This window comes from Equus asinus, chromosome 22 (assembly GCF_041296235.1).
Source record: "Equus asinus isolate D_3611 breed Donkey chromosome 22, EquAss-T2T_v2, whole genome shotgun sequence".
In the NCBI taxonomy this organism is placed as follows: domain Eukaryota; kingdom Metazoa; phylum Chordata; class Mammalia; order Perissodactyla; family Equidae; genus Equus; species Equus asinus.
Window position 1 is genome coordinate 10,500,297 of NC_091811.1, and position 26,764 is coordinate 10,527,060.

The 26,764-nt window shown below is 35.0% G+C and overlaps 2 protein-coding genes across 3 annotated transcripts in view; both read right to left on the reverse strand.

The window, feature by feature from the left end:
• Positions 1 to 461: 461 nt before the first annotated feature.
• Positions 462 to 19,211, reverse strand: LOC123276059 (regulator of DNA class I crossover intermediates 1-like). Of its 2 annotated transcripts, XM_070494536.1 has the most exons (5): positions 18,195 to 19,211; positions 16,459 to 16,647; positions 12,648 to 12,763; positions 806 to 1,336; positions 462 to 543 (listed from the first exon to the last, which is right to left on the reverse strand). In XM_070494536.1, the coding sequence occupies exons 2-5, from the start codon at positions 16,633 to 16,635 to the stop codon at positions 534 to 536; spliced, it is 834 nt and encodes a 277-aa protein (XP_070350637.1). In that variant the 5' UTR covers positions 16,636 to 16,647; positions 18,195 to 19,211; the 3' UTR covers positions 462 to 533. The 2 variants fall into 2 exon arrangements, with proteins under 2 accessions (XP_070350637.1, XP_070350636.1); XM_070494535.1 differs by lacking the exon at positions 462 to 543 and having other exon boundaries at positions 632 to 1,336.
• Positions 19,212 to 19,381: 170 nt separating this feature from the next.
• The window catches only part of LOC139041576 (regulator of DNA class I crossover intermediates 1-like), a 30,368-nt gene continuing 22,985 nt past the window's right edge, over positions 19,382 to 26,764 (reverse strand). Inside the window, exons 3-4 of the mRNA XM_070494537.1 lie at positions 23,602 to 23,740; positions 19,382 to 19,501 (exon numbers count right to left, since the gene is read on the reverse strand). Coding sequence (XP_070350638.1) covers positions 19,476 to 19,501; positions 23,602 to 23,740 — 165 coding nt within the window. The 3' untranslated portion in view covers positions 19,382 to 19,475. The remainder of the gene's footprint in view (positions 19,502 to 23,601; positions 23,741 to 26,764) is intronic.

A 26,764-nucleotide genomic window follows, 5' to 3' on the forward strand; every position in this document is an offset into this window, starting at 1 on the left:
ATAAACTCTTGATATGTTTGCTTATGCCATTAGCATCTGAATTCTATTACTCCCTTGTTCTGATTCTATACTAACCAAGCCACCTTCCCATGGAGAGCTGCCAAAAATTAGAAAACATGTTTATCATGCCAGTAAACATTCCTATATAAGTAACCCTTCTATTTCTTACTGTAAATTAAGAAATTGACATTCTGGTGAGTGTGTAAGTTTCTTGAACACATAAGTCAGTTTTCTCAAATCTAATTAACACTAAGATTCAGATAAGATGACGGCTTTGTGCTGGCAAATACGAGCACCATACTCTCAACTAGGGTGATATTACTAAGATTCTGACAACTGGTAAGCCTTTGTAGAGGCCAGTCTGCCCACTCTGAGACAGCAACACCCCTACCTCACATTGCATCAATTCAACCCTTCAATACGCATTATACTAGATGCTGAATTGCATTCCCCAGATTTACCTGAAAACTTACAAACGGTTCACTGGATATATCCAGATTGTCTTCTGTGGTGCCTTCTCTTGGTAATCACTTTCAAATTTTCCTTTAAAAATAAAAGTATGCATTGAACTAAAACTCTAGCACACACTAGTTCTTTTTTTTAAATTGGAAGCTTATTAGCATGACCCATATGGAACGAAATCACTGGTCCACACAATGTCACATAATAGAATTTCACTCTATTTTCACTTTTATACTCCTCCAAATACACACACACACACACACACATATCTATATTATATATAAATATGTACTAAAAACAAAAAGACCAATAGATTATTACCCTTCTCGTGTATAACACCAACCTTTTTTTTTCAGAGCTGGCTGGGAAACTATCCTTCTCAAAAGATGTACTAAGATTATTTCTTTCATGATCGTTATACTCTTTCTGATAGTTCTTGTTTGGCTGACACTTTTCTGGGTAACTTGTTTTATTAAAAGTAGAATTACTAAAAGTCAACTCTGGATTTGTAAAAATACTTCGAATGCATCTCCCAGTGGACTGGTTTTTATCAGAACTAGTGACTGCACAAATATCTCCCATACTGTCAAAACCACACTTGTCAAAGGTTTTCTTTATACTCCACTGATCTATGTTTAATAAATTGATCACATTTTCACTAATAGAAGAGTCACAATTCTCTGACAGAAGGCTGGGTGTTGGCTGGTTCGCATCTTCAAGAAAATTTGAAACCTCTTTCCTATTTTCTTCCAAAATATGTTGTACTGACTGTTTTTCAATAATGAAGTCTGACTGTCTTCTCTCATCCATGGTGCCACAATCTTCACCTGTAACTATATCAGGTCTTTCAGTAAGAAAATTCCGATTTCCTGGACTTTGAGATAAATAAAAACATATTTAACAAGAAAAGCATAGAAAATTTTCATTTAGAAACTTAAAGTTAAATTCTTAGAGAACATACTGAGTAGCTACTAACATTTACCTGGACTATGTTTTCAGTTTTTTATTTGAATAAATAATATTGTTTTGGGTGGAAATTTGTCTAATGTGCCTCAGTGAGTATGAAAATAATCTACACTTAGTTTTGTATTTCAACACAAAAAAATGTGTTGAAATGAAGTATGATGTGGTTCAATTCACTGTTATATTAACAAAATATGACCAACCTATATCATGTCTTCTGTAATAAGGTCTAGTGAATACCCTAGACAACCACTGCATGTAACTGCTGCTCTGTTTAATCACAGAAAGATATTTTGAACACACTGCAGGGAAAAATTTTCCCCAGTGTTAAAACATCAAATCAGAGTTATCAGAACACTATAACAGATATCTCTCAACCTAACAAGGATATAAAAACAACTCTGAAGTTCCCAAGGGAGAGCAATACAGATACAAATGCATATATATGTAGTAAAGCCAAGAGATAAGATGAATTAGATGAAAAGGTTAGCCTAGATAACTTATAAGTTCCCTTCTAATGTATAAATCATAATTCTAAGTTATGTCCAACTTGTATAAAAGAATCAAAGCTATTATACGAAATAATTAAAAATCAAGATATTCTGGGGCTGGCCCTGTGGCAGAGAGGTTAAGTTCACACGTTCCACTTCGGAAGCCCAGGGTTTCGCCAGTTCAGATCCTGGGTGCAGACCTAGCACACTGCTCATTAAGCCATGCTGACATGGCGTCCCATATAGCAGAAGCAGAAGGACCTAAAACTAGAATATACAACTATGTACTGGGGGGTTTTGGGGGTAAGAAGAAAAACAGAAATAAATAAAGATTGGCAACAGATGTTAGCTCAGGTGCCAATCTAACAACAACAACAAAAAATCAAGATACTCTGGATTTTGTTGCCATTGACTATCCACAAATTTACTTAGGGGTGGGCTGTTCCAGAGATTGGAGGTACCAAAGAAATTTAGAAAAGAAACATAGACTGCTAAAACTGATTGATTTCCAATTTTATTTTTTAAGTTATTCATTAAACATCTAATGAGCAGGTCCACCTGCCGTGTTCCAGGCACTATGCCACGTATTGGGGACAGAGAGAGAAAAGAATTCAGTTTGGCATTAAAGAGAGAGAGAGATTTTGTCCAGGAATGTTCATAGACCGTGATCCTACACTGTTTCTCAATACGGGTCTTAGTGGTGTTTTGAGCAGAATAATGTTATTCTGTGATATCAAAGGCATAACCTATAGCACGCAATAATATACACCATTCACACCAGAGAAACTGTATTACTTTAAATGAGAAAATAAATGTAAAAGTACTTCATAAATTAGAAAGCACACTACAAATGTAAATACTCATTTTTAAACAGCATTTTAAGCATTCTGACTCAGAAGAATCACTCACTGAGAGATCTGGAGAACAGAGAAATGTATAATGTACAGTTATTGCTCACAAGAAATAGTCTGGAAGGGGAAAGAAAAACTAGAAAGTGATAAGTGCTATTCTACAGTGTTACGACAGTAAATAAAAGAAATGCTTTTACTTGAGAAAAATCAAGTAGGTGGCATTTGAGTTGGGGACTGAATGTTGGGAAGGATTGCTACTTGTAAAGATGACAGAGAGAAATGATGCTAAAAATATAAAAGCCTTACTAAGATAAATCGATCCAACTTCTTTAACACTTTTTCCTATAGATAAAAGTTCATTCATTTACGGACTACAATATGGATAAATTCATTATCTAAACAAGCCTTTTATGTGCATTAAATTGATATTTAATGTATGCCTGCCATGTGGTAGGGAGATAATACAGCTTATATTCTAGTGAAGGAAGATAATAACAAATAAATAACTAACCATTAATAAGTACAATGGATAAAAGAAATAAACAAATAAAAAAGACAATTACAGCAGCTTTATAGGTGCTACAAGATCAGATGATGGAACAACTTGTGTTGGAGGTCCTTTTCAGATAGCTGGTCAGGAAAGTTCCTAGCAAAGAAGTGATAAATAAGCTAAAGATACAGAATGATTAGACATATAAAGAGAGGAGTATGCATACTGCAGGGGGATGGAATAAACACAAATACAAGATTTGCAGCACATGTGAGAAACAAAAAGAAGAGGAGTAAAGCTAGAATAGAATCAGTGAAAGAAAACTTACGGCCTAAGGCTTAAAAGGTACAAAAGGGCCCAGATCATGTAGAGCTTTATTTTTGAAAAGAGCAATAAGAAATATTGAAAATTGCTAAGTACAAAAGTAAAACTCTCTTGCTTTTTGCCTTAAAAAATATCAGTCTGACTGCTGGGTGAATGCGAATATCCTGATTTCCATCTGGCCAAAATGAAGTTAGAGAAACAAGATTTAGCCTCATTGACTGACAGAATTATAAAACTGGACAAACTGTATGAGACAATGGCTTTCAGACTTGGGCCATTGGATAGAATAGGATAACGATCCCTGACAGAGAGAAAACAAGTAAGGTGAATTCTATGACTGCTCCTAGCTTATTGCTTGGAGAGAGTATCCAAGCCACAGAACAGAGAGGGGAAATCCAGTTGGAGCCCACAGATTCCCTTTGTTGAGGAAAGAGCACTGGAAGGTCAGGAAGACTGCAGAGAACAGAGTATGCAGGGCAGAGTACCATGAAGGAGAGTGCTTCAAAGAGAGAGGGCTCCAGAGATCTACAGAAAGTTCTCAAATCCTCAGCTAAGTACTGATCAGCACATGCGTATGAAGTAATTACCCAAGGCTGGGAAAAGCAACACCCAAGATGAGAAGATTGAACAATTCCAGGAACTCAAACAGAAATGGGAAAATTTTGTGTTTCCACCAGTTAGAGTGGAAAACCTCTTAATTCAAAGGAACTCTAAGAATACAAGAAGGATATTGCCTTAGCAGGGGGCAAAATTAGCCACAGAGTGAAGGCGTATCTGGTCCTGTTTAACAAAGTTTAAAGCAAGCCTTAATAAGATCATACTATTTCCAAGCAACTAAAATCCCAGAAAAACCTTAGGAAAATTTATAGGAATACAAAAATGTCCAGACCAAAAAGATGAAATTCATAATGTATACAATCTAAAAAAAAAATTTATCAGGAATGCAAAAAAGTAGAAAGTTACAACCCATAATGAAGAGAAAAATCAATTATTAGAAATAGACCAAGAAATGACACAAATGATAGAATTTGTAGACAAGGACATTAAAAGAGTTATCAGAACTATATTCCCTACGTCCAAAAAGATAGACGAAAGACTGAGGATGTTGAATAGAAACATGGAAGATATAAAGAAGAGTTAAAACAAACTTCTAGAGATAAAAAATATACTGAATAGATTTACATAGAGATTAGACACCAAAGAAGATACAACTAGAGAATCTGAAGAAAAAGCAATATAATCTATATAAAATTAAACAATGAGAGAAAAAAGATGAAAATAAATAAACAGAGCATCAATAAACTGTGACACAACTTCAAATGGACTAACTTACATGTTATTAAGGTCCCCAAAGAAGAGAGGAGAGGAATAAAAAATATCCAAAAAATCAATGGCTGAATTTTCCACATTCGATAAAAACTAAGTTCACAGATCCAAGATGCTCAATGCAGCTCAAAGACAAGAAATAAAAAGAAAAGGAACATCCTAATCAATGGATAGAAATCTATGATAGAAAATCCACCATGGAGAATCTATGATAGAAAAATCTTAGAAACAGAGAAAAATTATATATTAGATATATAGATATTAAGATAAGAACGACAGCAACTTCTAGTAGGAAACAATGCAAAAGATATCTTTCAAAAAGAAAAGAATAAAAACTTACAAATACACAGAAGCTGAAAGAATTAATTACTAGCAGCCCCACACTATAAGAAATGTTAACAAAAGTCTTTCAAACATAAGGAAAATATCACCACATGGAAATCTAGATCTACACAAAATAACAAAGACCACCGAAAATGATAAATTTGTGCTTAAGTATAAAAAACATATTTTCTTAATTTTTAACTCTCTTTAAAGCAAAAAGAACAATAATATATTATTGGATTTATAACATTTATATAAGTGAATGTATGAATACAACACCACAAAGGCCAGAGGGGAGAAACGGAAGCATACCATTACAGGGTTCTTACACAATACTTGAAGTAGTATAACATAACTAGAATATAGTCTGTCATAAATTAAAATATATACAATAAATTCTAAAGAAACCACTGAAAAACAAAACAGAGTTATAGGTAACAAGCCAACAAAAGGATAAAGTAAGTAATAAAAAAGACTAAAATCAAATAAAGGCAGAAAAGAGGAGAAGGGAACAAAGATTATATGGGAGAAATAAAAAATAAATAGCAAGAGAACAGACAAATCCAATCATATATCAATTGTTGCACTAAATGTAAACTATATTCATAACCATAATACAAGTCTCAATAAATTTGAAAGGATTCAAATCACACAAAGGATGTTCCCTGTCCACAATGGAATTAATTTAGAAAGATAACAGAAAAGTCTTGGGAATTTTAGGAACCAAATAACAAATTTCTAAATATCTCATGGAGTGAAGAAGAAATCAAAAGGAAAACTAGAAAGTTTTTCAACTGAATGAAAATAAAACAAAACATATCAAAATTTGTAGGATGCAGCAAAGCAGCAGTTATGGAAAATTTACAGCACTAAACACGTGCATTAGAAAAGAAAAATAGTCTCAAGTCAATGACCTCAGCTTTCACCTTAAGAAATCAGGAAAAAAGGAGTAAATTAAATCCAAAGTAAACAGACAAAAGGAAATAAAGATAAGAGCAGAATTCAATGAAATAAAAACAAAAATAAGAAATACATGAAACTGAAAGATGATTCTGTGAGAAAATAAATAAAATTGGCAAGTCTCTAATCAGAATAATCACTGGGAAAAAGGGGAGAAGAAACAACTTACCCATATTAGTAATGGGAGAAAAGACATCACTACAGAAGTTAAAGATTTCATACGCATAATAAGGAGATATTATGAATAACTTTAAGTCAATAAATTTTACAACATAGATAAAATGGATACATTTTTTGTATGACACAAACTACCAAAGCTCACTAAAAAAATAATAATCCAACTAGCCTTCTATCTAGTAAAAAATGGAAATTATAGTAAAAAAAAAACCTTCCCACAAAAAGAACTTCATACCAACTGACTTCACTGATGGACTTTACCAGACATTTAAGGAAGAAATGTACCAATCCTACACAAACTCTTTCAGAAAATTACACAGGAGGGAATACTTCTCAACTCATTCTATGACACCAACATTAGGCTGATATCAAAACCAGACTAAGATATTACAAGATATTACTAGAAAGTAATCTCCCTCATGAAGACTAATGTAAAAATCCCTAACAAAATTTTGGCAAATCAAATCCAATGAATGCATAACAAGGTTAGCACATTGTGACCAAGTAGGGTTTATCTCAGGAATACAAGGTTGGTTTAACATTCAAAATTAATCAATTGTGGGGCCAGACTTCTGGAATGAGAGACTGAGAAACCCGGCAAATCTTGTGCCCTAAAAGCAGTAACAGAACCAGATAACACTCACCAAAAAAATCATCTCAAATATGGGGAGTGACCAATGGCATCCAATAAACTGTGAAGCAGTACTTCAAGAAAAACTACTCAACCTTAGTAGAACCAGTGGGAGCCTGTGGAGTTTTAGCCTTAGGCTGCCACCATCCCTCCACCCCCAACTGCATGGCTGGTAGCCTACCAAGGCTGAGCTTGTCTGGAGAGAGTCGGGAAGGTGGGAGACTCATGCCCAGGGAATTTCTCAAAAATAATCATTGTCTTGGTGGCAAACTATCAAAGAAGCCCAAAATTGCAGCTGCCTGAGGCTGAGATATTTGGAGCAAGCAAAAACCATCCAGAAATTTCATAGAGAGATCCAGAAAACAAAAAGGTACAAGAGGCTTTGATAAACTCCCAGACCCTCCTGGTGGTATGGAAGGTTGCATACATGTGTAAGGCTGAGTGCAGACTCAGGAGAGACCAGAAAGAGCTACAGGTATCTACTCATCCCTGGCTGAGTGTAAGGTCTTGTGCAAGGGAGGAAGCCTTGTTAGCTGAAGGTACTTAAACACAACCTCCAACTAATCATTGGTTGGCCTCTAAGCACTGCTTAGAGGGAAATTTATACCTTTTAATGCCTGTATTAGGAGAGAAGAAATATATCAAATCAGTAAGTTAAGCTTGCACTTTAAGAAACTAAAAAAAGACAGGCAAACTAAGCCAAAAGCAAGCAGAAAAAGGAAATCATAAACATTAGGGCAGAGATCAATGGAATGAAAAACAGAAAAATAGAGAAAATTGATAAAACCCTAAACTTGGTTCTTTAAAAAGACCAATAAAATTAGCAAATCTTCAGCTACACTGACCAAGAAAAAAAGGAGAAAAGACACAGATGTAGAACTCAAAAAGGGACATCAACACCAACCTGACAGAAACTGAAAGGATTTCAAGGGAATACTATAAATCACCTTATGCTAACAAATCATACAACTTAGATGAAGCGGATTAATTCCTAGAAAAACACATATTACTACAACTGATTCAAGAAGAAATTAGAAAATCTGAATAGATCTTTACACAAGTAAAAAAAATTAGTAAAAAGCCTTCCCACTAAGAATAGCCCTGATGCAAAAACATCTAAAGAATCCACAAATTCTTCTATTAAATAGAGCAAACACTTTACACTTTATTATATGAGGCCAGTATTATTCTGATATGAAAGCCAGACAAAAAACATAAGAAGAAAAGAAAAATTCAGACCAATTTTCCTAATGAATATGGATGCAAAAATCATAAACAAAATATTAGCAAACCAAATCCAGCATTACATGAAGAGGTTTATATATAATGACCAAGCAGCTTTTAACCCAGGAGTGCAAGGTAGTTTAATACTTCAAAATACGGTAATATATTACATGTTAATAGAATAAAGCAAAAAACTAGATGATAATCTCAAGGGACACAGAAAGAGCATTTGACAAAATCCATGATAAAAACGTTCAATGAACTAGGAATAGTTCCTCAACCTGATAAAGGGCACCTACAAAAAAACCTACAGCTAATATCATACTTAATAGTGAAGGCTAAATGCTTTTTCCCTAAGAGTGGGAAAAATGCAAGCATGTCCACTCTTGTCACTGCTATTCAACACTGTACTAGAGGTTGTAGTCACTCAGGCAAGAAAAACAAGTAAAAGGCAACCAGATTGAAAAAGGAGAGATAAAAACACCTTTATTTATAGACAACATAATCCAGTATGGTGAAACTCCTAAAGAATCCACAAAAATACTACTAGAACTAATAATGATCTCAGCAAAGTTGAAGGATACAAGATCAATATACAAAAATTAATTGTATTTCTATACACTAGCAATGAACAATCCAAAAATGAAATTAAGAAAATAATTCAATTCACAACAGCATAAAAAGAATAAGATACTTAGAAATAAATTTAACAAAAGCAGCACACTGCTTATATATTGAAAACTACAACACATTACTGAGGGTCCAGCCCAGTGGCCAAGTGGTTAAGTTCACACGCTCCACTTCAGCGGCCCAAGGTTTTGCCGGTTCGGATCCTGGACGCAGACATGGCACCACTCATCAGGCCACATTGAGGCAGTATCCCACATGCTACAAGTAGAAGGACCCACAACTAGAATATATAGCTGTGTACTGGGGGGATTTGCGGAGAAAAAGCAGGACAAAAAAAAAAGGATTGGCAACAGTTGTTAGCTCAGGTACCAATCTTTAAAAAAAAAAAATCCATTACTCAGAGAAATTAAAGAAGATCAAACACAATGTAATATGGTTTAGCCATAAAAAAGGAAATCTTGCCATTTGTGACAACATAGATGAAGAGGCAGAGCATTATGCTAAGTGAAATAAGTCAGACACAGAAAGACAAATACTATATGATTTCACCCATACATGGAATCTAAAACGTCACACTCGAAGCAGAGAATAGAATGATGGTTGCCAGATGCTGGGGAGTAGGGGAAATGAGATATTAGTCAAAGGGTACAAACTTCCAGTTATAAGATGAGTAAGTTCTGGGGATCTAATGTACAAGATGATGACTATAGTTAATAATACTATATTGTATACTTGTAAATTGCATATTTGTTAATAGAGCAGATCTTAAGTGATCTGATCACATACCCAAAAATGGTAACTATTTGAGGTGATGAATGTGTTAATTAGCTTGACTGTGGTAATCATTTCACAACGTATATGTATAGCAAATCATCATCTTGAACATCTTAAATATATACAATTTTTATTTGTCAATTATATCTCAATAAATCTGGAAAAATAAAACTCTTCAAACACACTGGAAGGTTCTCTCATGCCCCTCCAAGTCCACACCTCCCAACAGTAACCACCATTCTGAGTGCTATCACCATTCATTAATTCAGCCAGGTTCTGAACTCCACATAAATGGAATTACACAATGGTCCTCTTTTTGTGTTGAGATTCTTCCATGGAGATGCTTGTTACTGCATGTATCAGCAGTTTATTTTTTTTCATTTCTGTGTATTATTTCACTGCATGAATATTATATAATATTCTATTCTTTTGTGTGTGTGTGAGGGAGACTGGCCCTGAGCTAACATCTGTTGCCTATCTTCCTCTTTTTGCTTGAGGAAGATTGTCACTGAGCTAACCTCTATGTCAATCTTCCTCTATTTTATGTGGGATGCCACCACAGTGCGGCTTGACAAGTGGTGCTAGGTCTGCACCTGGGATCCAAACTTGCAAACCCTAGGCCACCGAAGTGGAGCATGCAAACTTAACCACTATGCCACCAGGCCAGCCCCATAATATTCTATTCTTAATGGACATCTAGGTTAGTTCAAATTTGGGACTACTATGAATAAAGCTGTTACGACATTCAAAAAAAAAATGAATAGGAGAAACATTTCATGTTCATGGATTGGAAAAATCACTATTGTTAAGACGGCAATTGTCCCCAAATTGATCTACAGATTCAATACAATCCCTATCAAAATCCAAGTAGGCTTTTTTTATTTCCAGAAACTGACAGGTTGATGCTAAAATTTATACGGAAATGCAAAGGACTAAGAAAAGCCAAAACATTTTCAAAAAAGAACAACAAACTGGAAGACTAATACAGTTCTCAATTTCAAAACATACAGTAAAGCTATAGTAATCAGGACAGTGTGGCGCTGACATAAAGATAGACATAATTAACCGATGGAACAGAACTGAGATTCCTGGGGGAAAAGAAAAACAACTTACATTTTTGGTCAATCGATTTTCAACAAAGGTGCCAAAGCAATTCAGTGGGGAAAAGATATTCTTTCCTTTCCACAAATGCAAATGGTGAATTTAGACCCTTACCTCACACAATACATAAGAGTTAACTCAAAACAGATCATAGACCTAAATGTAAGATCTAAAACTACAAGACAGAAAAGAACATAGGAAAAAATCTTCATGGCCCTGGCTTAGTCAAAGACTTGTTAGCTATGACAACACACAAACAATTTCTAAATGAAAAAATTAATAAACTGTATTTCATCAAAATTAAAACCTTTTTTACTTCAAAAAGACACCACTAAGGAAAGGAAAAAGGTAAGCATTTCACCAAAGATACACAAATGGCTGATAAGCACATGAAAAGATGCCAACATCATTAGTCATTAGGGAAATGCAAAATTAAAACCAAAGTAAGATACTATTACATATTGACTAGAATGGCATGTATTTTAAAAGACTGACTTTACCAAGTGTTGTCAAAGGTATGCTGCAACTGGAACTCTCATACACTGCTGATGCGATGTAAAATGGTACAAATCACTTTAGAAAACAGTTTGTCAGTTTCTTAAAAATTTAATCATATACCTACCATAGGACCCAGCCATTCCACTCATAGATATTTCCTCAAGAGAAATGAAAGCATATGTCTAAACAAAGACTTCTATATGAACTTTCATAGCAGCTTTATTTGGAATAGCCAAAACTTGGAGAAAAAAGCCAAATGGTCATCAACAGATGAATAAACTGTGCTATGGCCATACAATGGAATACTACTCAGCAATAAAAAGGAATGAACCATTGATATACACAACCAACGACATAGATGAATCTCAAATTATGCTAGGTCAAAGAAGCTAGACCAAAACAAGGAAAACATACTGTATTAATGCAATTTATATAAAATTCTAGAAAATACAAACTAATCAACAGTGATAGAAAGCAGATCAGCAGTTGCCTTGGGATGGGAGTAAGGGATGTAAAGTAGCCAGAGGAAGGGATTACAAAGGTGCCCAAAGAAACTACTGGGGATGATGAATGGTCATTATTTTTGACATATGTCACAACTTTCCAAAGTGCACATTTTAGATAAGTTCAGTTTATGGTATGTTGATTATACATTAATAAAGTGTGAAAAAAAATAGACCTAAGGACAAAGAGGAAACAAAAAGAACTGCTATATGGTTATTACAATTCTAGGCAAGAGGCAGTGGTGGCTTAGACTGAAATGGAACCTGTAGAGATGGAGACATGAGTAGATAACTTTAAAGTTTATTAGAATACAGAATTGACAATACTTTGTGAAACAGATATTGGGAGTTGAAGGAAAGGAAGGAATCAGGTACAACTTTTTTTTAGCTTAAGCAACTGAGTGAATAGTGGTGCCATTTACTAAAATGAGGAAGACTGAGACAGAATTACAGAGTCAAAGTTTCTCACTATGATTACCAAGAGTGATTCAAACTGGTTTTACAAGTTTAATGTCTTTTAAAACAACGAACCAGAGTTTAAATACAGACACCTAGAAAATAAAAATGGGGCACTGATCAACTACCATAAATATGAAAAAAAAATTATTATGTTTATGATAAAGAAAAGGAAAGTAGTAATTCATAAAACAGGGATTATAAAACAGATGCAAAGCACCTTGGCCCAAAATATTTTTTAAAATAAATAAATGAAAGGTAGATACGTACATCAGAAAATCGTTACTTATAACTACTTTAATTAAATGCTACATTTTACTTACAGTGTTTTTTTTTCCTTAGAAGTTTTACTTAGGTCTGTTTACGTTTCTAACTAAAAATACTTCTGTCCAGTAAAATCAAATTAATAACTCAAAGAAAGCATGCTACACGTTCTTTATTTCCTTCAACATCTTTGCTTACCTGTTTAATCTTTCAAATAATGTTCCAAATTGTGCTGTTTTACATGATGGACTGAAAGCATCTTGATTTTTGTTTAATTTGGAAATCACGGAATTAGAATAATTAACATTACTGAGCTGAAAAAAAAAAAAAAAAGGAAGAACCTGCCAAAAGGGTAAATGTACATATATACAATTTAAATAATTTACCGTAAAACCTCATTTAAGTAGACATCTATAGTTTAAAAATGTATTTTTTACTCTAAAAGAAAGAGTGTCCTTATTGAAAACAAAATAAATACTGTTCTAATAATGAAAGCAGTGTCAGTATTTGAATGACTGCTAAAATAACAGGGTTGATCTATGGTGAGCTAACCATTTTCTCAGAGGTAAAAAAAGATTAAAAAAAAAGACCCGGAACACCAAGATCTTGAGTAAATAAAAGTTAAATATCGCTGACAGAAAATAGTGATTTCTCCCAAGGAAACAACTGTACTTATCTCAGTTCCTCCATTTACTAAGTAATTTTAGACTGCTACTTTAATCTTTTTTTTAAGAAAAGATTTTATCTTTCTTCTTTCTCCCCAAAACCTCCCGGTACATAGTTGTGTATTTTTAGTTGTGGGTCCTTCTAGTTGTGGCATGTGGGACACCGACTTAGCATGGCCTGACGAGCTGTGCCATGTCCACGTCCAGGATTCGAACCGGCAAAACCCTGGGCCGCCATAGTGGAGCATGTGAACTTAACCACTCGGCCACAGGGCCAGCCTCTGCTACTTTAATCTTTCTGAATATCGCTACCACTGAGTGCAAAACGGGGAAAGTAGGGAAAGACTCTTGTGAAAAGCAGATGTGATAACCCATTTGTTAATGAGGAAGGTACCATATAAAGATATTACAATGGCCCAACACTAATCTATCCAGCAATAATAATTCATATCTGTAGTATATTTTATGTATAAGCCATGAAACACAGAAACAAGACGTCCAAAGACAAGCAATGACAGAAAGAGTCAGAAAAAAAAAGACGTGCAGGCAAAAAGAGATACTAAAAGTCTTTTTTTAAAAAAAGGTCTAAAATCAAGAAAAGCTGAAAATAAAGTCTGATAACACATCTCATCTCAGCCTCAGAGAGACCGTGTCAATGGTGCAGGAACAATGTCATCCTGTGAAGCGAGAAACACACAAACAAATCAAAACAGAAGAGAATATTATATATTGGCTCAATACTACTTCTCCAGGGACTAGTAAGCCCCAGACCACTTTTTATTCTAACCTGTTTTTCAACTCATTTTCTTATGTAATTTATAGTCTCATTTTAATTTTCCTGAAATCTCTCCAAATATATATCCAAATAAATAAATTCCCTAATACTTCACAATGTGACATCACACCTTACCAGGGACATTAGCTTCTCTTTTCTCTCTTCTGCCATATGAAGTACAACATTATTTACCCCTTTGGAGATAATCACTAACCTGCAGTCTCTAAGTAGAAGATTATTCAAGTATAGATTACACAGGGTCTCATTCTCTATCCTATAAACTATTTAACAAAGAAAGGATGAGTTAAAGCTGATGTAGGATGCAAGTTTTAGTCTTATAAAATACAAATGGAACAGGTAACTGAATGTTTTTCATTGCATCACTCGAAAATTATTGGGGGGCCAGCCCAGTGGCATAGTGGTTAAGTTCCCACACTATGCTTCGGCGGCCCAGGGTTCACTGGTTCAGATCCTGGGCACAGACCTACATACCACTCAACAAACCATGCTGTGGCAGCAACCCACATACAAAATGGAGGAAGAGGGCCACAGGTGTTAGCTCAGCAACAATATTCCTCAAACAAAAAGAGGAAGACTGGCAACAGATGTTGGCTCAGGGCCAATCTTCCTCACCAAAGCAACAACAAAAAATTATTGGGTCCTTAAATTAATAAGCCTAGCACAATACTTCATTTTCCCTTCTCTGAAAAGCAGAAAACATACTTCAATAAAACTGAATATCATTACATATTGTATATAACTATAATACTGTAATATATAACTATAATTTATAAATTATTATAAATTTGCTAATTATAAATTAACTTAGAAATAATACACAAATATGACATAAAACCACTTCATGCTAAAAACGGGAGAGATTGAAAACTAAATATTCTTGTTAACCTTGTTAACAAGATAGAGTGTTTACATAACCATTTTACTCACTACCATTATATATTAGTATAGTAACCTTTAATAATTTTATATTTTTTAACTCTATGCAAACTTAGTAAAAGATCATTTCTTGGTATGTTCTATGGCATATATATTTCAAACTTCAAAAATTTGGATGTTTTTATAATTTTAACTTTAGAGACTACAACGATTGAACGTTTTAGCACTAAATATCTCTATCTATATACACATATGTGCATAGTCTCGGATGGAAGTGCATATAACCAGCTATCTTTCAAGTCATAGAAAGAATCAAGCCATCACAACTTATACTTTAACAGATTACTATGACATCACTGAGATTATGTACTGCTATTCACAGGATCCTTTCCATATCATGTATACTGGGCCATCATGACATCACCAACTACTCCTTTACTGTGATTACAATCAAGTATTACATAACACATTGAACTATGGTCAATTTTACTATCAATAATTTTATAAAAAGATGATGATTTCAAAGACTTTTAAAGAACATTCCAGTTTTGGGATTCATAATCTTCTACAGCCCAGAGAATTAAGTTTTTGACCTAAGAAGAATTATTATACTTAATTTCTCTCCTAATTTGGCTCTATCTATAGCAACCCACAACTAATATTTTTTCAATCCATAAAAAGAAAAAAAGAGCATATCACAAAAATATAAAATGCTAAGAACTAGTGATTGAAAGGGACCTGTTCACAACCAACCAACCCACTAACTGGGAAAAAATTTTTGCAAGTCATATATCTGACAAAGGCTTAACATCCATAATATATAAAGAACTCACACAACTCAACAACAAAAAAATTCAAACAACCCGATCAAAAAATGGGCAGGAGACATGAACAGACATTTCTCCAAAGAAGATATACGGATGGCCAAATAGACACATGAAAAGAAGTTCATCATCGCTGATCATCAGGGAAATGCAAATCAAAACTACACTAAGCTATCACCTTACACCCATTAGAATGACACAAATAACTAAAACAAATAGTAACAAATGTTGGAGAGGTTGTGGAGAAAAAGGAACCCTCATACACTGCTGGTGGGAATGCAAACTGGTGCAGCCACTATGGAAAACAGTACGGATATTCCTCAAAAAATTAAAAATAGAAACACCTCATGACTCAGCCATCCCACTACTGGGTATCTATCAAAAGAGCTTGAAGTCAGCAATTCCAAAAGTCCCATGCACCCCAATGTCCACTGCAGCATTATTTACAATAGCCAAGACATGGAAGCAACCTAAGTGCCCATCAACAGATGACTGGATAAAGAAGATGTGGTATATATATACAATGGAATACTACTCAGCCATAGAAAAGAACAAAATCGTCCCATGTGCAACAACATGGATGGACCTTGAGGGAATTATGTTAAGTGAAATAAGCCAGACAGAGAAGGACAATCTCTACATGACTCCACTCATATGAGGAATTTAAAAATGTAGACAAAGAGAACAGATTAGCGGCTATCAGGGGAAAGATGGGGTGGGGGTTGGGCACAAAGGGTGAAGGGGTGCACCTACAACACAACTGACAAACAATAATGTACAAATGAAATTTCACAAGATTGTAACCTATCTAACTCAATAAAGACTTTTATTTAAAAAAAGAAAGGTACCTGTTCATTCTGCTTTTTTTCATATGCAACTTTCTGAGGACTAGGCACTATTCTGGGAATAAAATTTTGTCTTGTAATATCTCTGTTAGAAGCTAATTCTGCTGACAAAGATGGTGGTGTGAAGCTGCAGTCTTCTATTCTGCTCAATTGAGGTTCGAACATTGTATATGAGTCCATGACTTGTGAGGACTATAGGAAAGAAGATACAATCATTTGATTTGCCAAAATATATAAACTAGAGACGAGGAAAGTTAAAATAAAAGTGAAAAAGGTCACGAGTTAGAGAAAAAGTCCCAAGTAAAGGCAAGTCATCAGTAACTGACAGTCCTTACTAAGACAAGAGAGGTTATCAACTAAGATTATACTTAAGAGCTCCTTTCCATCTGCCTTTCTCACCGATGGTCCCCTCTACCCTCAAGCTCCATTCCTGCATGTCACCTCCTAATGACAGGAAATCTAAGTTTCATTTATCTACAATTCAGGTGAAAGATTTCCAAGAGATTTTAGTATCACTGCCATTATCTTTCTGACGTAGCTTAACTTTGGCTATTCAAAGGAAAGAATAATTAATAATATGGCATTGGACTTTCACATTTCAAGCTTTAATCACAATCTATGTGTTTTCTAATTGATTAAAGTCTTATTTGCTAAAAAATAATTATTTGAAATATACTTTGAAAGAAAAATAATCTTGGGATCAACATGAATATTGAAAATCACAATTTGATATAAAATAAAATAGTCTGGTCACCACGTTTGAAAACATGAATTGCTCAATGATCACATGAACCCAAAGTAGAACTCCCCAAATGAATTATCCTTTGCAGCTCTTCAGTGACAGGCAGAATCAAATGCTTTGCACACAAAGGCCTAGTCTACATTACCAGAACTCCAAAGGGTTTCTCATAAGCAATCGTTAAAATATTCTTAAGGTAAAGGTTTCTTACATTAAAAACTTCTAAAAGAACAATTTTAAAGACTAAAAATTTTTTTAAAGGATAACTAATTTTCTCTGATTCTCAAAAAATTTATATCACTTGATGGTGAAACTGGCAGAAAGTGAGCCACTGATGATTAAGTAGCTAGGAACTAAAGTTTTTTTCCCTTTTGCAATTACTGATTATAGCTTTTAGCTGTTTAACCCACTCATTGTTAATTGTGCTGTTTAGGCAATATGCTGACTCCCGCTAGGCTCCTATAGGTAACATCTTCCTGGTGCCTGCATCACCATGGTAATGCATGTGTGAGCTGTTTTTCAGGAATTAGAACTCCTTGTCCACTTCAGGGCAGTTGAGACCACCAACTCATCAACTGGGCCCACGGAGATGTCCGACATGTGACCTTTTAACTTGAAGAGGCTAAAAACTCTACCCTCAGATCATGCTGATGTCGCCATTTTGTGAACATGGGTCCTATGAAGAGGCATGAAGTCTGACTACGCTTGTGCAGATCATCATTACCTCACCTCTCCTCACCTCCAATCACCTCTCTCCACATTTCAGACCACGTTGACCCCGTCCCATATATATCCCTGAGTCTCTGTTTTCGGGGAAGCAAATTTCAGGCTCATGAGCTCGCTTCCTCACATGGCTACCTTGTGAGTAAACACTCTCTCTGCTGCTATCTCGTCATCTCAGTGTTTGGCTTTCTGGGTGGCGGGCAAAAATGAACCTGGTTGGGTAACAGTGGCATGTCACAATTGTTAAAATAACTTAAAATTTTTGTTTAACTCTCACCTTAACTGGGCCAAGTTCCTCCTTGCCGCCTTGTCTTTGATAGTGTAAACTAATGAAAAGAAAATGTAACAGTTAAACACGTAGGTGGCAATAAAATTGATTATCTTTTATAAATATTTAAAATTCATACTGTTCTATACAAATATGAAAACATATGGAACTCTTAAGTAAATCATTCCAGGGTTATAATATTACTGTGTTTTATAAAAATTATATTATTACTAGAGAGAGATTTTTATGATAAAGAAAGTCAAACTATGCATCCAAAAAACACTTAGCATGGATATTAGTTCATTGACAAAGGTCTTAATAGTTTAATAATACTGCTAACAGTCAAACAAACAAAAACTGGAGCTAGGATAATCCCTTTATACATTTTCCAATGAATAAAACAGAGTTGATAATGACTCTTTCAAATACCTAATAATATACAACCTAGCTAAAACCTTCTTGTTTTCCATATCATCAATGCAGAGGTTAGACGGGACAAGATGAGGCGACATTGGAAGTTCTAAATCATGTTTTCTCAGGGGCATTTTTATGTCTCTATTCATATTCACATGGATCGGTTTTCTCACAGTTTCCATAATGAAAAAGTTGCAATTAAAAATTAAGAATGAATAATAAAATCTTTTAAAAGCATTGGTTGATATACCATGGTCATTAAGTAAATGTACATCTTAGGTATTTACTAAAACCACCTATATTCTATACATGATAGAAGACATTACAGTACTAGCAACTATCACAGATAATTCAAATCATCTTTTTCTTCATCATCTTACATTCTCCTCATGAAAGGGGCCCTACAAATTTTGCTTTATTTTTTGATTCCTTCAAAACTTCCCTAACCCCTAGACTGTATCAGTTGCTATATTACACACTCCCATAGCACTACATATGTTCTCTATTATAGCACTTACCATAGTTTACTGTACTTGATTAACTCTATCTCCCTCACCAGATTTTTAAACTTTAGATGCAGCAGCCTTGTCTCTCCTTATAGACAATATAACTATTTTGACTGCTTAGTACTTTTAATTATGCTCCTTTTCCAGGAAATGCTTTTTACACATGCACAAACTACAGAGTTGTAGTGGAGAGCATTCTATTTTCTTGTATAACCCTGCTTCCCTGGAAAAAATAATTGGTTTAGTGGCAACCACCTGCCACTCAATAATGGTATTACACCCCTCTGGTTATAAGTAATTGTTCCAGCGCTGAGACCTGACACCAGCAGAGCAAGGCAACATCCTTCCAGCAGAATTAAAAAATTCAGAATCAGAGAAGCAGCTCCCAGTATTTCCCTGGTGGTGAAACTGGAGAGATGAGCAATGTTAGTTCATAGTGGGTTTTTTTTGGATTTTATTTTTCCTTTTTCTCCCCAAAGCCCCCTGGCACATAGCTTCTAGTTGTCAATGTTAGTTTTTTAATGTCACATTTTAAGCTTCATTGATGAAGACAGTCTGAGAGAATAAAACTAGTATCTGAAGTGAAAAAGAATCTTGGTAGTATTCAATTTCCTGACTCAAGCAGTCTCTGAGGCCCAGATGCACCACTACCCTTCCTTTTAGTTAAGTGTCTTAGTCCGTTCAGGCTGCTATAACGGACTACCATAGACTGGGTGAACTATACAAAATAGAAATTTATTCCTCAGTTTGGAGGCTGGGCAGTCCAAGATCAAAGTGCTGGCAGATTCGCTGTCTGGTGAGGGCTCGCTTCCTGGTTCACAGACAGCTGTCTTCTCCCTGTGTCCTCACACAGTGGTAGTGGTGAGAGAACTCTCTGGGGTCTCTTTTACAAGGGCACTAATTCCATTCATCAGGGTCCACTCTCATGACCCAATCACCTCCTAAAGGCCCAACCTCCTAATATCACATCAACATATGAATTTTGGGGGCACACAAACATTCAGTCCACAACATTAAGTAAGTAAATATATATTTTTTAAGTTTCTGTAATTTGCAGTCATGAGTCCTAACTAATAAAATCTTGCTTTGGTAGAGGAGGAAAAATCTTTTCTCTCTACCCTTCTAAATTATCAGCTGGGGGCCTGTAACAAAAGACAGATTAACAAGAGAAAAAGCATACAAATTTAATTAATATAAGTTTTACGTGGAAAACTTTGTAAGGAAATGAAGACCCAAAGTGGTTAAACCTGAGCATTTTTAAGCTAGGTTTGATGAAGAGCGGAAAGTCCTGGGGAAATGTGACAGGACAAAAAGGGGTATCAGCTAAGTGTAGTAAACTGAGGGAAACAGCAAGGTCTGTTCATTAGATTCCTCTCGGTGTTCCCTCTGTGTTGGAGATAACAACGTTCCTTTTCTCGGGGTATAGCGAGGGCACCACTCACATGAAAATCCTTCCTGCACATGCTGCTTCCTCAAATTCCTCAGCTCAAAATATTCAATATGCCAAGGTGCCTTATTTTTTGGTAGTGTGGGGGATCAGAATTGGCCACCCCAAAATGTGTCTCTTTGGCATGAGGATTATTTGGGGCTGATTACTTTTAAGAAACTGCAGACAGGCGAGAAGCTCTGAAAAGTAGAAGCTACCCTCTGTAAAACACATTTACATTTGTAAGGGAAATCTCCATTTGTAAAGGTAACTCCCTCTCTGTACCAGGAAGAGGGGGGATGTCCTTATGTCCAGAAACTCCTATCAAGGAAGAAGGCAAGGACTTAAATCCGCATAATAACCTTTCTCTTGTTTACTGTCCTTTTCTGGTAATCTCCCATAACTGACTCCCTCCCACCCCCAACATGCTCCTTTGTCTTTAGCCAAAGACGGTATTTAAGATGACAACCTTAGCCAGTCTGGGAGTTAACCATTTTTCCTGGATTTTTCCCATGTATACATGTTACAAAGCTTTGTTTGATTTTCTCCTTTTATTCTGTCTCATGTCAATTTAATTCATAGCCCAGCCAGAAGAACCTATAAGAGATAGAGGAATTCTCTTCCTCCCGTAGAGCAGCATGTCCTGCCCCTGTTATTTTCTGTTCTACTTCCAGAATCCAATACAATACTTAGGGTAAGTACTCAAAAAACATACGTTCAACGTATGAATGAAAACAGCGTGAGGGAGAAAGGAAATATATAAAGTTAAATACATCACTGGACAGCCACATGTAAAAGAATTAAACTGGAACCCTATCTTACACCATACGCAAAAGTCAACTCAAAATGGATTAAACACTTAAATACAAGACCTGAAACCATAAAACTCCTAGAAGAAAACATAAGGAATAAGCTCCGTGACATCAGTCTTCATGATGATTTTCTGGATTTGACACCAAAAGTAAAAGGAATAAAAGCAAAAATAAACAACTGGTCCTACATCAAACCAAAAAGCTTCTGTATAGCAAAGGAAACCACCAACAAAATGAAAATGCAATCTAAAGAATGGGAGAAAATACTTGCAAATCATATTGTCTGATAAGGGATTAATATTCAAAATACATAAAGAGCTCATACAACTCAATATCAAAAAACAACAATCGATTAAAAAATGAGCAGAGGACCCTCTGAACAGACATTTTTCCAAAGACGACATACAACTGAGCAACAGGTACATGAAAAGGTGTTCAACATCACTAATCCTCAAGGGAATGCATTCAAAACCACAATGAGATATCACCTCACACCTGTTAGAATGACTATCATCGAAAAGACAAGAGAGGAGGCTGACCACGTGGTTGAATAGTTGTTTGTGTGCTCCAGTTCAGTGGCCCAGGGTCCGCCAGTCCAGACCCTGTGCACAGAGCTATATACTGCTCATCTAGCCATGCTGTGGCAGCATCCAACATAGAAAAACTAGAATGACTTGGAACTAGGATATACAACTATGTACTGGGGCTTTGGGGAGAGAAAGAAAGAAAAAGAAGAAGATTGGCAACAGATATTAGCTGAGGGCCAATCTTCCTCACAAAAAGTAAAAAAAAAAAAAGACAAGAGGTAAGAAGTGTTTGCAAGGATGTGGACAAAAGGGAACCCTTGTGCATGGTTGGTGGGAATGTAAACTGGGGCAAGCCCTATGGAGAACAATATAGAGGTTCCTCAAAAAATTAAAAATAGAACTATCATATGATTCAGCAATCCCACTTCTGGGTATATATCCAAATAAAATGAAAACAAGATCTCAAAGAGATATCTGCACTCCCATGTTCACAGCAGCATAATTCACAGAGCCAAAATATGGAAACAACCTCAGCGTCCATCAATGGATGAATGGATAAAGATGGTGTGGTGTGTATATGTGTGTGTGTGTGTATATACAATGGAATATTCCTGAGCCATGAGAAAGAATGAAATCCTGCCATGTGTGACAACATGGATGGAGCTAGAAGGCATTATGCTAAGTGAAATAAGCCAGACTGACAAAGACAAATACTGCATGGTATCACTTACATGTGGAATCTAAAAAAAAAAAAGTCAAACTCATAGAAACAGAGAATAGAAAAGTGGTTGCCAGGATCTGGCGACTGGGGGATAGGGAAAGGTTGGGAAAAGGGTACTAACTTTCAGCAAAATGATGAATAAGATCCGAGGATCTAATGTAAGACATGGTGACAATAGCTGATAACACTCTTACACAAATGAAGAAAAAGAACTAAATATAGCAAATATATTTACAACAGAAACTTTTATTCCTAAAGTTTATTAATAATGTATTTACTTCTACTAAAGTGTGACTACATTTACTTGTGACAACTGTCATCTGTGGAGAAACAAAAATAGCACAGAAAGGAAAAGAGGAGACACTAACAATACTGTGATCAATTTCAATCCCTTTTTTATGAACTCAGTTCTTAAGCTCTCATTTTAGCACTTGTTTTAAAAATTAAATATCAGACACAAGTTTCCTTGAGAGAGAAAAAAATACTCTGATTAAACTTTTTATTTGCTTGAAGAATCAAAGTGCAGGCCAAAATGAACTTTATTTTGAAGTATTAGACTGCTATAGTTAACATCCCAAGAATGTCTAAGAAATTCAAGTTATGAGATAGCAAACTAATCATTGAGGCAAAAACTTGTTCAGCTCTTCCTTTCAAACAAATTCTCCAAATAGGATAAGACAGTAAAGATATTTATTCCCTGCTCTTTAGCCAAACTTTGGTAACTATCTGCCCAGACAAAATAACATAATAATTGAAACAACAGCGCTGTAAGTTTAACCATACCTTATAAAATTAATTTTATATAACACACCACCTAAAAAAAAAATAAATGGATTAAACAATAAAACATTTTAAGCAGAGACTAACAAAGCTTCTAATTTAAGAGGGCAATCAAGTTTTAAAATTACTTTCCACATCCTTTGAGTTCTAAAATTACAAAATTATTGGAAAACTAAACATTATGATCACATCAGACTCAAAACAAAATGTTACTGGAGAGGCTTACTTACCAGGTTTTTTCTTCTGGCAAGATATCTGATTTACCATATACAGGTTAAGGAGGTCTAAACTGACATCAGAATTTTTGACGGGGGATAAAACTCCCCATAATTTCATTTTTGATTTTAACCTTTTCTTTTCAAAATATTCCTAAAAAAATTAAAAATAAAAAGTTATTCTAGCAACCATATAGTTTCAGGCAGAATCATCAATAATAAAAAGTGATAATGCTATTAAATAATTGACTTGATATTTTTTATATTTCTGTGACACCTCCTTTACATGTTTACATATAAATTAAAATGAATCATGATAACTTGTAGTTTGCCCAAAGACTCTAAATTACAGCTTCTTATAATCTTTCTTTTGTTAAGCGTAATGCCTTTAAAACAGAACTGTATAAAGCCATTCCCAGGTATCAAAAGATTAAAAAAAATTATCTGAATGTGGAACGTTTTTAAAAACCTGATAAAACAAATCTGATAGGCTAAAAACTTGTTTTTCTGCAAAGTATGCTATACCACAGATATAAAAAGCCTAAAGATACGCATAGCTGTGTGCCAATAAAAGTCAACTGAAATGAGAAGAGAAAAACAAAAAGAAGCTATGTGAGAACTTATCTGCAGCCAAAGCTAACTTAATTCTGTTATCTCCCCATGACTCCTAGATTTTCTTTTAAACCAGACTTGTAAATAATTATCATTTTTCATTCAGTATTTATTTCTGATTGAGCAGAATTATTCTTATTTTCATTCTTTTTCTCTCAGATTACATCCTTAATTTAAGAAGTTCAAAGGCATTTGTTCAAAATTTGTTTATTGAGCAACTATTATGTATTAGACACTATAACAAATTGTGAAAACATCTTCTTCACTATATAACTCATAACACAATGGCATAAATGTGATTATAAATGTGAGATATAAAAAGTGGAAAAAGTCCAAGATGGTAAAAAATTTAATGCAAGAGGAAGTATCATTTTTCCAAGAAGCTAAGGTTTTATCACATTAATATTTCAGAATATTAATTATAATAGACTTTTAAGATTCTAAAAAACATAAGAACTGTAAGAGACTTGCCAGCTATCAAGCAAAAAAGTAAATGCTGCATTTTTATGCAAACTTAACCACAGATAAAAAAGTGTTTCGTTTGAGTGATGTGCAACTCCACATTGGGGCTTCTTTTAAAAGATCACACTATGGTCAGCAATGAAATGACAGAACCTTCAGGATGTAAATATTTTTCCCCTTTGAAAAACATGACTCTGGATCTTATAATTGACAGTGTCTTGGAATTAAGATATTATTTCCTAAGGCACGGTACTCTGTGAAGGATAAGACCATAATGAGAAAGAGAATGACACAAACAATTACAACTGAGCATCAGGAGTATGTAAACTACTGGTAGATGTGGGGAGAGTTGGCAGAGGGAGGGCAGGAGGAGAGGGAAGCTTTCTTAGAAAATGACTTCTAAGATAGATGGATGAGTCAGAGTTAGCCAGAGTGTGGGAAGATAATGTTCCAGGAATTAAGAAGAACAGTACAAACACTGTGTACGAAGGGAGCAAGCCTTTACTCCAGGGGACACGGCTGAAGAGGTTGAACCCTCATAATCTATCCATCATGATAACCTCTAATCTTTCTTTTCCTAGAGAGAACAAATGTATGTAACTAATTTACCTGACAAGATTAGGCTCAACTATTTTTGGGGGGGTAACTTTTGCAGACAATTTCACTATTTTATTATTTAATATCAAATAAACAATAAATTCAAAACACATTTCCAATCTTTTTAGCACATTAACAAAGTTGTTAGCACAGTTAGACCTCCACATACAATTCCTATGGGGATATCTAAGACAAGCAAATCTTTATTTAGTAAAAAAATGTACTAAAGCATGAGTATACAAGACAGATTGTTAAAATATTTAAAATATGTTATATGTATAGTTATGACTTCCAATGGCTTTTGGTGACATATTTCATATTATAGGATATCAAGTTTATTTCTAAATATTTTTTGTGTGGTATTTTAACTTTTTATTAAGATTATGATAGTTTACAACCTTGTGAAATTTCAGTTGCACATTATTGTTAGTCATGTTGTAGGTGCACCACTTCACCCTTTGTGCACTCCCCTCACCCCCCCTTTCCCCTGGTAACCACCAATCAGTTCTCTTTGTCTATATGTTTAACTTCCACCTATCAGTGGAGTCATACAGAGTTCGTCTTTCTCTATCTGGCTTATTTCACTTCACATAATACCCTCAAGGTCCATCCATGTTGTTGTGAATGGGACGATTTTATCCGTCTTTATGGCTGAGTAGTATTCCATTGCGCGCGCGCGTGTGTGTGTGTGTGTGTATACATATATATACCATATCTTCTTTATCCAACCATCAGTTGATGGGCACTTAGGTTGCTTCCACATCTTGGCTATTGCAAATAATGCTGTGATGAACATAGGGGTGCATGGGACTTTTGGAATTGCTGACTTCAAGCTCTTTGGATAGATACCCAGTAGTGGGATGGCTGGTTCATAAGGTATTTCTATTTTTAATTTTTTGAAGAATCTCCATACTGTTTTCCATAATGGCTGCACCAGTTTGCATTCCCTCCAACAGTGTATGAGGGTTCCTTTTTCTCCACAACCTCTCCAACATTTGTCACTTTTTGTTTTGGTTATTTTTGCCATTCTAACAGGTGTAAGGTGATATCTTAGTGTAGTTTTGATTTGCATTTCCCTGATGATGAGTGATGATGAGCATCTTTTCATGTCTATTGGCCATCTGTATATCTTCTTTGGAGAAATGTCTGTTCATGTCCTCGGCCCATCTTTTGACTGGGTTGTTTGATTTTTTGTTGTTAGGCTCAACTTTTTTTAACAAGTCTCATTTGGTAGAGACAAGTAAAAAATAATTAGAAGATAAATAGAAAACTTCCAGAAGACAATCAAATTTTAAATTGAAAATAGACATTTAAAAGGAGCAGCCAGGGAGACAAATAAAATCTTAAGAACGTGTCAAAGGAAGCAAGGGAAGAGCTTGTTTCAAGATGAAGGGAACGGGCAGCAGCTCTCTGAAAGAAGACTGTTCACTTCATGAAGTGTTAAATAAAGTTTGTATCACCAAAACAAAAAAGATGAAGGTTATGGAAAAGCAGATGATGACACATT